A 12,344-nucleotide genomic window follows, 5' to 3' on the forward strand; every position below is an offset into this window, starting at 1 on the left:
CTGATCACATAAACTCAAAACAGCGCGTTCATTTACAGTGTCGTCAGTTCTGTTTTTAAACGAAACCCGAAGCTAAAAGATCTTAATGTTAATGCTATATTGTATCAAACTCGCTTTATTTCTTGTTATGCAAAAACACCCAGATCTATTCAGCTTTTCAATACAGAATAAAAATAAATATGCGACAGCTTGTAATCTATAATTGTTTGAATCTTAAAGGGACAGTTCACTCAAAAATTATGTTATTATTTCCTCACTCTCAAGTTGTCCCAAACCTGTATAGCTTTCTTCTGCTGAACACAGAGGAAGATATTTTGAAGAATATGGGTAACCAAACAGATTTGGATCATAGTATATATATATATATATATATATTCATACTATGTAAGTTAATGGGTGTGTTCAATTATTCGGTTACTCATAATTCTTCAAAATATCTTCCTTTGTAAATGATGACAGAATTTTCATTTTTGGGTGAACTATCCCTTAAACTAATTATAATTAGATTAGCACATTACTTTTTTATTTGCACATAAAGATATTTGGAGGCTTGTTTTATTCTTGAATTAATATTCAGTTCCAGCACACTATGGTGGTTATAATGCAAAATCAACAAAATACACTATTGTCTTTTTTACAGCAGAATTTGATTTTGTCTGATAGTTTGCAATTTGCATCATTGATTCTGTTATTTTCCTGTTTGTTTTGAAACGATCTGTATATAGAAGTAAAGCCGCCTCGACTGCTGTGTGTGTGTGTGTGTGTGTGTGTGTGTGTGTGTGTGTAGCATCATGTCCAGCCGGGCTGGGAAGAAGAAGATCAGCAGGTCATCACGCTCCGCCAGGGCTGGAGTGATCTTCCCCGTCGGCCGGATGCTGCGCTACATCAAGAAAGGGCTTCCCAAATACAGGATTGGTGTCGGAGCTCCAGTTTACATGGCTGCGGTACTGGAATACCTGACCGGTAGGGCGAGTCTCTTATTCTCATCAGTGTTTCATGGCCTTACTCCTGTCAATGCACTTCATTAGAAGTCCTAAAGTGAGACACAATGGACAGTGTTCTCTGTAGGGGTAATACATTTTATTTGTGATTTCCATCATCAGAAACTATAGAGAACATACTGTATGCTCCACTATCCCAACGAACAGGGAACGTTCTGGGAAGGTTCTCTCAAAGTTATGAATAAACGTTCTTCCAGTAATGTTAACAGAACGTTCGTTCCAAGCTATCTGGTCTTTAATCATTTTGGTAAACTTGAGCACAAAAACATTATTTATACATCGTTCAGTAAACGTTTTTTAAATGTTCCAGAATGTTCAGAGAACATTCAATAGTAGTAATGTTCCCATAATGTTTGAAGAATGATGCAATGGAATGTTCCTTTAACGTTTGTATAAATAAGAAAAAAACGTTTAAAAAAAAAATGTTTCAGAAATATTCAGAAATAAAGTTTTCACAACTTAAAGGGTACCTTTTTATGCAAAATTCACTTCTACATGGTGTTTGAACATAAATGTGTGTTGGCAGTGTGTCCACAACCACCCTATAATGATACAAATCCACCCACTCCTCTTTTTAAATCCCCATAAATCATAAGCAGTGTCTCACTATAGACCTTATGTAGCCCCGCCCCTTTTCAGCGCTGCGCTCGTTGTCTTTTGACTTCCGGTTTGTATTTTCACAGCAATCTTGCGTATTTATGAATGAAAGGCTAGTTTTAAAATCTTCCCGGTCGACTGACATTTGTTAAGACATCTGCTTTAAACATTACAGTCCTCATGATAACTTTCGTTAACTTTACCTTAAGTAAATCCACTTCAAAAGCTAATTACTCCTGGACAGCAATGCCATAGAGATATACAGAGCAACCGCAAAAACGGAAGTTCTAAGACAATATTCTAAAGATGGCTCCACCCTTGTTTCTCTGGCGCATAAGGTCTATAAGCCGTTTGCAGATTGTAGCTTTTGGGATGTCACATATGCTTAGGCCCCACCCATGACTGCTGACAGACCCCGCCCTATTTGCATAAACCCCACCCTCAGTGAGCTGAACACAGTCCGCATGTTCATCTCCTCGCGAGAGCGTTTAAAGCAGAACTTGGTAACTTTTTTAACTTAATAAAACGGTCTAGAAATCATTTGGATGGTTAAACAACCTGTTCTGGTGATATTGGTGACTTTCCCCGCTCCCCCTAGCGTTCCCAGGCGGAAAACCAACCTTGCAACTTGGGGACTACCGTCCCGGCAAGATAGAAATTGGAAGTCTCGTGAGAAGCGAGAACGAGCGCGAGCGCGAAACACGAATTGCTTTACGGCAATTCGACATAAACACACACGCATGTATGATGTATTACCAGATTACCCACCTCGGTAGACATAGCTCCACACGATACAGTTGGCTTGCTCCGATCAAAACACACGCACATGAGCAGCAGTAGAGAGGGGGAGGAGGCCGCCGCAAGTGAGTTTTTTACAACCGTGTTGTGAAATATACGCCCCCCCACAGCTGTAGGGGGAGCTCGTGGGGAAAACATGCGACAACAAAAGGGAAAATCAGCGAAGAAGTGACTAGTGCTCGCTAGAGTTGCCGAGTTCTGCTTTAACAGCAGTGTTCAAGTAAGAAATGTATTCTTATTAAAGGTCCCGTTTTTCCTGTGTTTTTGAAGCTTTGATTGTGTTTACAGTGTGCAATATAACATGTGTTTATGTTTCGCGTGTAAAAAAACAGTATTTTTCACACAATTTACTTATCTGTATACCGCTGTTTTCACTGTCCTAAGAACAGGCTGATGACTTCCTTGTTCTATAAAGTCCCTCCTTCAGAAATGCGTAATGAGTTCTGATTGTGCCAGCGGTTCCTGTGTTGTGATTCGACAGCAGCTTAGCGCACGTTGCCCGGAAAGGTCACGCCTCTTACCATAACGTGGAGATGCATGCGCTCAGGGTTAAAGGTGATTTGACTCCGGGATGAAAATAACAGCGTCTCGACGACATGGCGACAAACACACTCTACAAATGCAACTCTTCCTCTTCTCCGTGGGAGCGCAACAAGACCACGCCCCCTTTTTTTGTGTATTCCTGTGGGCGGAGGTTAGTCAAAAAACTGTTCTAGTGATGTCATTAAAGAAGGAAGTAGAGGGATGTAGTCCAAACCGGCCGTTCGCTGTAGGCTTTGAAAGGCGACTTCTGTTAAATAAAATATCTCGCTTGGCATTGAACTTTGAGCTTTACAATTTTACAGGTATTATTTATGCTCTAACAGCAAAATTACACACTAACTAAAGTTTGAAAAATGGGATCACGAAGAACAGGACCTTTAAAGCTACTAAAGTTATTCAGTCAAGAACAGTGAGTGATTGTCTGTTTTTCTTTTGTTGTTTGATTCATATTAACAGCATATACTGTATAGCAGTAGGTTCTGTATATTACGCTGCTGTCACTTTAATACACAGATCTAATATAGTCAAGTCAAGTCACCTTTATTTATATAGCGCTTTTTACAACACAGATTGTTTCAAAGCAGCTTGACAGAGATAACAGGAAAATAATGCAACAGTTTGTTTTTTGAAGAAAATAGCATCACAGTCCAGCCTAAGTAAGTTCAGTGATGGTTCATTTTTCTTGTAAAAAAGTTGTTAATTTAGTTTATTTATATATATATATATATATATATATATATATATATATATATATATATATATAGCTGCTTTGGAGAAAACGTCTCAGGTTATAAAGGGAGCCTGGAGAACATGTCAACAACTTATCGTCTGAAGGCAGGGGCGTAGTTTGTGGGGGGGTTGGGGGGGAGATAACCCCCCCAATATTTAAATCTATGCATTACAACCTCCCCAATATTTATACCATGATCACATGAAAAATATGCAGACCCAAACTTCAACCCCCCCAATGTTCAAACCAAATCTACACCCTTGTCTGAAGGGACTGTTCAGCAGGCATCCCCAGGGATTAAAGTTCTCCGTCGCTACGATGGATTTCCGTCAATTGCAGGGTTCCCGCCTGTCCTTAATGTCTTAAATTCACTTTTCATAATTTTAAGGCCGTAAATAGGCTTTCATTTCTCAAATAGTGTAATAAATGTCTTAATTTTAGTTTGAATAGTTCTTAAATTAAGGAAAGACGAGGTGTATTCACCTTGCTGAGGGGGATGTGATCAAAGCCTGGAGTGGAGCAAAAGCACGTTCCTCTCTCCACTCTAAGCGTTCTGTAATCACTTCGCTCATGGTCCACTCCGGGTTTTCAATTACCGCTCACGGAAAACTGCTCCGTGTTCACTCAATTAATCTTGTGCCCGTTTCACACATACTCCGTGTGCAGTGCGTATGCGGTGCAGGAGCAGCATGTGCTATAGTGCTTTCACATATGCTGCGTTTGCAGTGCGTAACTGATCCACGGCTGTACCACAAAAACATACTCATTATTTGTATTTCAAATCCAGAAGTTATCAGCAACTTTTATTTTAAAAAAAGTTTTGTCGTTTAAACGCAACTTAAACAACGCATTATTCAGTGCTACTCCTATATAGATTTATATAGGCTATTAAGTTGCTCAAGCAAGTGGTAAAATATTTAACCATGTAGCCTACTTATATTAAAATCACAAACATTTTAAATTAAAACTTAAAATTGACAAAACAGCCAACTCTAGTGCCTTTTCTTTTGCATTTAAATTTTAATACAATAAATCTTCACAAAGAACTTGTTTTTCCACCTCCATGAATGAGACAAGTGTTGTTCATTATGCCGCCTTGTTGAGGTAAATTGTAGTTTTCCTTGCTTTACCCCGAGAAGATGACTGTGAAAAAGTAGAATTAAATTAAATACATTTATGGTAAGATTACTACATTTTATTTAATTAAACGCATTTATGGTGAAATTACTACATTTTCAGGTCAATCTGTGTTCATTTTGACCACGAAACATGCGCTGTCACTTTAATTCAGCGCGTGCAGCACAGCAGAAATAGACTCGGTACAGAAACGATCGCTGCACTGCTTTATACACACCGCTCCTGGAACGGATCGACGGACAGCATCCGCGTGCAGTGTGAAAGCTCTAACCTGTTAACATGGGTAATGTTACGGAAAAAAATACGCACCGCATACGCACTGCAAACGGAGTATGTGTGAAACGGGCGTTCGTTTTGGAGAAGTGCATGTCTACAGCTGAGCGCTGAGGTAGAACTATATTTCAGTTACCATGGACACACTTATAAAGCAGGAAGACTCCGATGTATCGGAGATCGATAAAAGTGTAAAAAATAAATGGAGATGGGCTTGGCTTAGCGAAATGGGGGAGAATGGCAAGCCTTTTAGTTCGTGGGCTAAAAAAATCAAACAGGCAGGTACGTGTCTTTGCACAGTATGTCACAGGAGACTTCAATATGGCAATAATGGCAAAAAAGTGCTAGCTCGCCATCAATCAGAAGCTAGTCACAATGCTGCCGTTCGTGCTCTACAGTACACATGCTCCCTGCCTGGTTTTCATAGATTAAAATAGCTTTTAAAATACGCAAACTGGCAATATTAAAGCAGTTTAGAACGTCTCCCCTTAAAACGCTATTGGTCTCGACTATTTAAAAAGTTAAAGGAATATGAATTGGCCTAAAAAAAAGAAGAATTTTTTTCACTTTAATCCCTGCATCCCACGGCATGGCGAAAGACGCTGTGTGTCATTCCCTGTTCTCAGGGAACAAATGTTACAGTCGTAACCTGAGACGTTGAAGGTCTACCAAGGCCGCTCAAAGGCTTGGAAACCAATAGCTTCCATGGAAGGGGTTCCTTTAAGGGAATATGGCCAGGGGGTCCAAAGGAGTCCAGTCACTTTCTGAAGGGAACATGAAGTCAACCCCATATGCCACCAGGGAGGCTGACCTGGTCTAATTTACGGACCTAGTCTTGCCAACAACCCGTCTGTTTCCGAAAACAGAGTCTCTAACATATTTCGCCTCACTTGTGGAGGCATCCGATAGGGAGGACTGCAGACAGTGGCAGTGATCGCTCACAGACCGGATCATCGAGACGGGCATCCTGGAGAGTAGAACTCAGCATAGTGCTTCTAACCCTTGCAAATGAGAGGAGTAACTCTACTCAATCCTGGATCTACACAGTGCTTCAGGCCCTGTGGAGGCTGGGCACTCTAAAGGGGCCCTAATAAGGGGAGTGCCTCCAGCTCTAGGTTTTACATTGCCAACAGGCAGTGTACTCAGCAGAAGTGCTATTGACCCTTTAAAGCAAGGGGAGCACAATCTTACGCTACCAGACTATCGGGAGGCCTACTGTAAGGCCTACAGCTTTGACTGTCACGGGCGTCAACCGAGGCAGTGCTTCGGCTCTAAGGGAGCATACTCAACCATCCCAAATGAGAGGGAGTAACTAATCTGCCTCTACCTGAGCCTGGGTGGTGAAGGGTGATATCATACGAGCTATGGGTAGCAAAGTACTCTAAATAATGACCCTAACAAGGGGAGTACTATCAGCATGACCCTGAGGAATGTATTAGGGTCAAGCCCTATTATCTTAGACAGATTTTACATTCTCTACTAAACCTAAAGTAAATGGAGGCCACAGTAAGTGGCCAACAACATTCAACCTTATGCCTTTAATGCTTTTATTCAAGGGGCTCTGCAGAAAAAAATCATTTTTCAATTTTAAGGCCTAGCTGGATAAACTAGCTACAATACTCAGCTCTAAAGGGTGGAGGCCTGAGCACACTGCTTCTTACTTTCTAGAGAGAAAGGCTTGACAACGTCCATGAGATATCTGCATAGAAGGCTTTTTAAAGATAGCCTGCTACCTATGCTATCTACCCTGTAACACTGGTAGCAATTTTACACCTAGTGCAAAAGGCGGGCCTTGGCTAGACGACACGTTTAGTAAGAGGAGGCCAGTACTTGGAAAACCTATATTTACAGGAATAAAATCTCCTGATGGGCTCTAGCTCTTAAGGAACCTACACTCAGTTACTGAGAGGCTCAAGGTGAGAATGCTTAGCAGAATGCCACCATTTTCCTAGTTACTAAGCCTAAGCCAGATATTGAGGTGGCCCAGTGAAGGCTGACACACAAATTCAGAGCTATAATCTCAAGAGAGGAGAACTACTGCTCTAGTATAAGGTGCTCAGATGAAAGGTGGCCTCACTAGAGAATGCTCCATATAATAAAGCCAACCTGTTCACTACTAAAGATTGGCACTACCCACTACATAAGCCTGCCGACTAACATAAGAGGAGGCCTCAGGGTATGCATAGGGTATGCATGGTCTACCTATATATGGGAACTTTAGGGCCCTAATTTCACCATCCTATAAAAACCCTACCTAACAACTCCCGTGATACTTTCTAACAGGGAACCGTGGTCTACTGTTCAACCTTACTAAAAACTCTCATAACGGGAGGAGACCTACAGTGCTCAACCTGCTGCCCATAGAGCGATGGCCTATACGACATTCACAAATGGAGGCCTGTACCCATAAGAGCTCGAAAGAGCACACTTACTACCATACTCAACACCAGACTTAGGGCTGATGCAAGAAGCGCTTGACAGAAAGACTAACATTAGTGTAGACGCCATTCTTCTTATGATGTAACGAGTACATCAGGTGTGTCTGCTTCCTGGACAATGGTAGGAAGACTGTTCCAGAGTTTTGGTGATAAATAGGAGAAGGATCTACCGCCAGCAGTCGATTTTGATATTCTAGGTATTATCAACTGGCCGGAGTTTTGAGATCGCAATAGACGTGAAGGACTATAATGCGTTAAGAGCTCGCTCAAGCACTGCGGAGCTAAACCATTTAGTGCTTTGTAAGTAATCAGCAATATTTTAAAATTGATGCGATGTTTAATAGGGAGCCAGTGCAGTGTTGACAGAACCGGGCTAATATGGTCATACTTCCTGGTTCTGGTAAGAACTCGAGCTGCTGCGTTTTGAACCAGCTGTAGTTTGTTTATTAAGCATGCAGGGCATCCACCCAGTAGAGCATTACAATAATCTAGCCTTGAGGTCATGAACACATGAACTACCTGTTCCGCATTTTTCATTGAAAGCAATTGAAAGAATGAATGGAATTTTTCCTATACACATGCGATTTATTTCCTTGCTGTTTACATTCACAGACATAACCGACTGTGTTTATGTGAACTTTGTGTGTTTTTGACTTAACCTTGTGTGTATTTGACAGTTTAAGCTCAATAAGACGTGAAAGAGAACTTAGTTTAATACTCACATGACCCTCCGTCTGACAGACAGCTTTCTGTGCGCATGATTCGGGTGAGTGCGCTCAGAAAATCATACATCAGTAGTTTAGGCTGATATGGCTTTAAAACGCATGCAGATAATAAACTTTCATGATGATGAAGAACTGCAATATCACGTGTGCGTGACGGTCTACGGGACATCTGTTTACACTGCCATATACAGTAAAAGAGCCTGAACAGTGACAGGAAATATAAATTAACACAAAGTAGCTGCCCTACTTCCCGCTGGCTTCACGTGAGCAATTATTATTTCAAACACGGGCTTGTACAGAACGTTCTGGGTCTTGTGGATCAAAGTGCATTGTGGGAAATACAATGCCAGAGTATTTCCCACAGTGAAGCTCTTTCTGCGTCGTTCTTTCTGCTGAAATCCTGGAGCTGGCGGGAAATGCAGCCAGAGACAACAAGAAGGGCCGTGTGACGCCCAGACACATCTTACTGGCCATCGCCAACGACGAGGAGCTTCATCAGGTATATCACATCTATTCTAGATGGCTTCTTTTGGTCGCCAGTGGCACTTGAATGGTCATATCAGACAACGACAAACATGCAAAAACACAAGCCTGTTTCACACTCCATGGTAAAACATATGCTGTAATATAATGTGAACTGAGAAAACAATAACTCATTTATTTAATTATTGGCACTGGCAAGGTAAGAACCATTTTGACCACTTTCCCGACGGGCCAGTGGAATAAAGTCCTCAGTGTTAATCCCTGGGATGTGTTTTTGGATGTGTCTGTGCAGCTGCTGAAGGGTGTGACCGTCGCTGCCGGCGGAGTCTTGCCCAACATCCACCCAGAGCTGCTCTCCAAGAAGAGGGGCTCCAAAGGAAAGCTGGAGGCCGTCATCACTCCCCCGCCAACTGAGAACAAGACCAAGACCGCCAAAAAAGCAGTTGTCAAGAAACTGGCCACCAAAAAGTCCACACGAGTAAAGGTACTCACTGAACACTGGCCAATCCTTTTATTCACTAAACACCCACTAACTAGTTTAAGCAGGCGAAATCAGCACTGTCATTCATGTCCATGCAGACGTGCCTCCTTTATCTGTAAACTAGGCTCGATACAGATCCAGTTTGGCTGGAAACTGAACATCTGTATAAAAGGAATGTTTGTGTGCTCTTTTAGTGATCATGCCAGCCGATGATGATCAAATGATGAGCATTATAACCCCTTGTGCACTTTCATCATTAACTCGTGTACCTGGTGCAAAAGCTGTGTTTAATATCCTTACAGTCAGCATAAGACGTCAGACGACTCTCCAGTTATCTTATTATTGGCTGCTTTAAAGGATTAGTTCACTCCAGAATAAAAATTTCCTGATAGTTTACTCTCCCCCACGTCATCCAAGATGTTCATGTTTTTCTTTCTTCAGTCGCAAAGACATGAAGGTTTTTGAGGAAAACATTCCAGGATTTTTCTCCATATAGTGACTTCAATGGGGTCCAGCGGGTCGAAGGTCCAATTTTCAGTTTCAGTGCAGCTTCAAAGTCTCGACACGATCCAGCCGAGGAATAAGAGTCTCATCTAGACAAACCAGCGGACATTTAAAAAAAAAAAAAAAAAAGTAGCTGTGATGCGCCACACATTACATAATCACAGTAAAAGGTCATGCGTGTTTCGGTTCAAAAAGGAAGAGTAGAGCGAAAAACTCCATCTCATTTTCTCCAACTAACTAGCTTTTTTAAAATGGCATTTGACTACGGATACGTTTACATGACAACGATATGCTTAAAACAGAAGTTTTCCTTTGAGTTTTCCACGTACAGACGACACCAGTGTCAAAAACGATCCCCATTCACACGTATTCGTGAAAACGACTAAAAACCCTGTACTTTGCTGCCAGGCCATTAGATGACGATGAAACGCTATAGACTGAACATGCAATACGCATGTGCATGATGATGTCATCATCTTCAGAGTTTCGCGTTTCTGTTGTTTACACGGAGACCGTTTTTAAAAACTTGCACTTTGAAACCCGTTAACGTTGTTGTCGTGCAAATGAGCAGCCAAAACTCATACAAAGTTTAACGTTTCTAGTTAAAAAAGGTGTCATGTAAACAGCTCCTTAGTCTTTGCACGTTCGGATTGTAAACACTGGGTCAGTACTTCCACCTAAGTCACGCATGACCTTTCCAAGACGAGCATTTGTGGTTAAAAAGTATATACATTTTTATTTGTTTTAGAAAATGGCCGATGGTAAATTATCAGGAAATGTTAATTCTGCAGTGAACTAATCCTTTAAGGCAGTTCAGTCTGATGTTGTACATTTAGCACCAGTTTGCTGTTGTTGTGACAGAGACGGGCGGCTGATGCGGACAGCGGACCGGCTGATGGATTCACCGTCCTCTCTTCCAAAAGTTTGTTCCTCGGACAGAAGGTACAGCAGCCTTTATTAAACTCTTCTGTTACTGTAGTACAGTGCTGTCCAAACTCAGAGTTCAGCTCCAGCTTCTAGTTTGCCTAGTTATCCTTGATCAGCTGGTTCAGGAGCGTTTAACTGGGGTTAGAGCTGAACTCCACAGGACAGTGACTGACTGCTATAGGAACTGTTCAGATGCTCTTTCCTCTACATTATTTGCTTTTCTCCTCCTGTTGTTCTGCTGAGACTAGCTGCTAAAACCCAAATCCAACTTGCTGAAACATCTCTTGCTATTATTAGGGGTGCAATGGTTCACTTGTTTCCTTGCATACATCGGTCTTGATATATGAATTGAAATGAGTCATTTGTTTTGATGTTCGCATTAAAATTTAAATTTTAAATGCATTCATATACATAAAAAAACACACAGAATCAAAACAATAATTAATTAAATCAGTTCTGAATCTTGAATCGATTCACACCCCTACAGGCTACAGATTGGTTCGCATGAATGCATGAATACTCCAGAAAGCTGAAACACACACATTTTACATTTTGAAACATTTTACACACACAATATGAGATGCTGATTCCTGCCTATTGCACATGCATTTTTACTCCAGAGCTGCTCAGGCCTCGTTAGACGTTATCATAGAAACATAATCCTCATACTGTAACGGGATCCTATTTTATTTCAGTTACAACTGTTATGTATCTATCATATATATATATATATATATATATAAAGAAGTCTTATACTCGCAATTTAAACATTCTTTTCACATTATCACAATGAAGTGATTTTAAATGTTAATGAGTAGATGTTGCTGTTATCAGACCCTGTTTAGGGAGGTGGACTATTTGCCTTTATTTTTATAGGACAGTATAGTGCAGGGAGACAGGAAAGTAGGGGGTGACAAATGGCACTTCAATAAATAGTGCACACATTACTGTCCAATTCTATTAACGGACTGTAATTGTACAAAATTACAATTGTCATACAACCCTGTAACCACACCCTCTCAAATGACCCTCACAATATGAAGAGCCCCTCTCTGCTTTCTGACCCAATAATAATAATATGAACTAATATTATGTAGCGCCTGTCTATGTCTACTAGTGATAGGAGAAATGAAGCTCTGAATCAGTTTCACCAATTGCTTCATAAAAGGATTCACTGTTTCAAAGTGCTCTACAATAGTGATGCGCGGGTCGGCTTTTTTTCCAACCCGCAGGTCCCGCTTTTCTGAAATTATTTGGCCCGCCCCAGCTCGCCCCGCACCACTGTATCTATTTTTACAACCCGCCCCGCCCCGCACCGCCCCGCACCCGCGACCATTAAATAGACATACTAGGCATTGTAATGTAAATGAAAACAGCCTTTATTTCAGCCTGAAAGTGCTTGGAAACATCGCCATGTAAACTGGCAATAACAGACGATTCTGAATATGAACCATAAATCAGGTCATATTAGATAGCCTAATGATTTAAACATTTTCAATATTTACAAAGCAGCGTTTGTATTCATCTAATTCATCATTCACCTTTTTTTCTTTTAATTATGTAAAATCCCTACCTCAATTTCTCCCGCACCTCATCTTCCATCTTCACTTTTATTTCTCCGTCTTTGTTGTTGTGGCTGGCAGCGCGAGCTGTGTCACGTGACGCCAAAGGTTTGGGGAAATCACGCAAGTTGCATTGCTACGGCCT

At 41.2% G+C, this 12,344-nt stretch overlaps 1 protein-coding gene across 1 annotated transcript in view; it reads left to right on the top strand.

The window, feature by feature from the left end:
- macroh2a1 (macroH2A.1 histone) overlaps positions 1-12,344 on the top strand; it is a 41,582-nt gene that overhangs the window by 337 nt on the left and 28,901 nt on the right. The window contains exons 2-5 of the mRNA XM_079898366.1: positions 788-962; positions 8,634-8,741; positions 9,018-9,209; positions 10,572-10,652. Of these exons, the coding sequence (XP_079754492.1) occupies positions 792-962; positions 8,634-8,741; positions 9,018-9,209; positions 10,572-10,652 (552 nt within the window). The 5' untranslated portion in view covers positions 788-791. The remainder of the gene's footprint in view (positions 1-787; positions 963-8,633; positions 8,742-9,017; positions 9,210-10,571; positions 10,653-12,344) is intronic.

Source organism: Squalius cephalus, assembly GCF_949319135.1.
Source record: "Squalius cephalus genome assembly, chromosome: 17".
In the NCBI taxonomy this organism is placed as follows: domain Eukaryota; kingdom Metazoa; phylum Chordata; class Actinopteri; order Cypriniformes; family Leuciscidae; genus Squalius; species Squalius cephalus.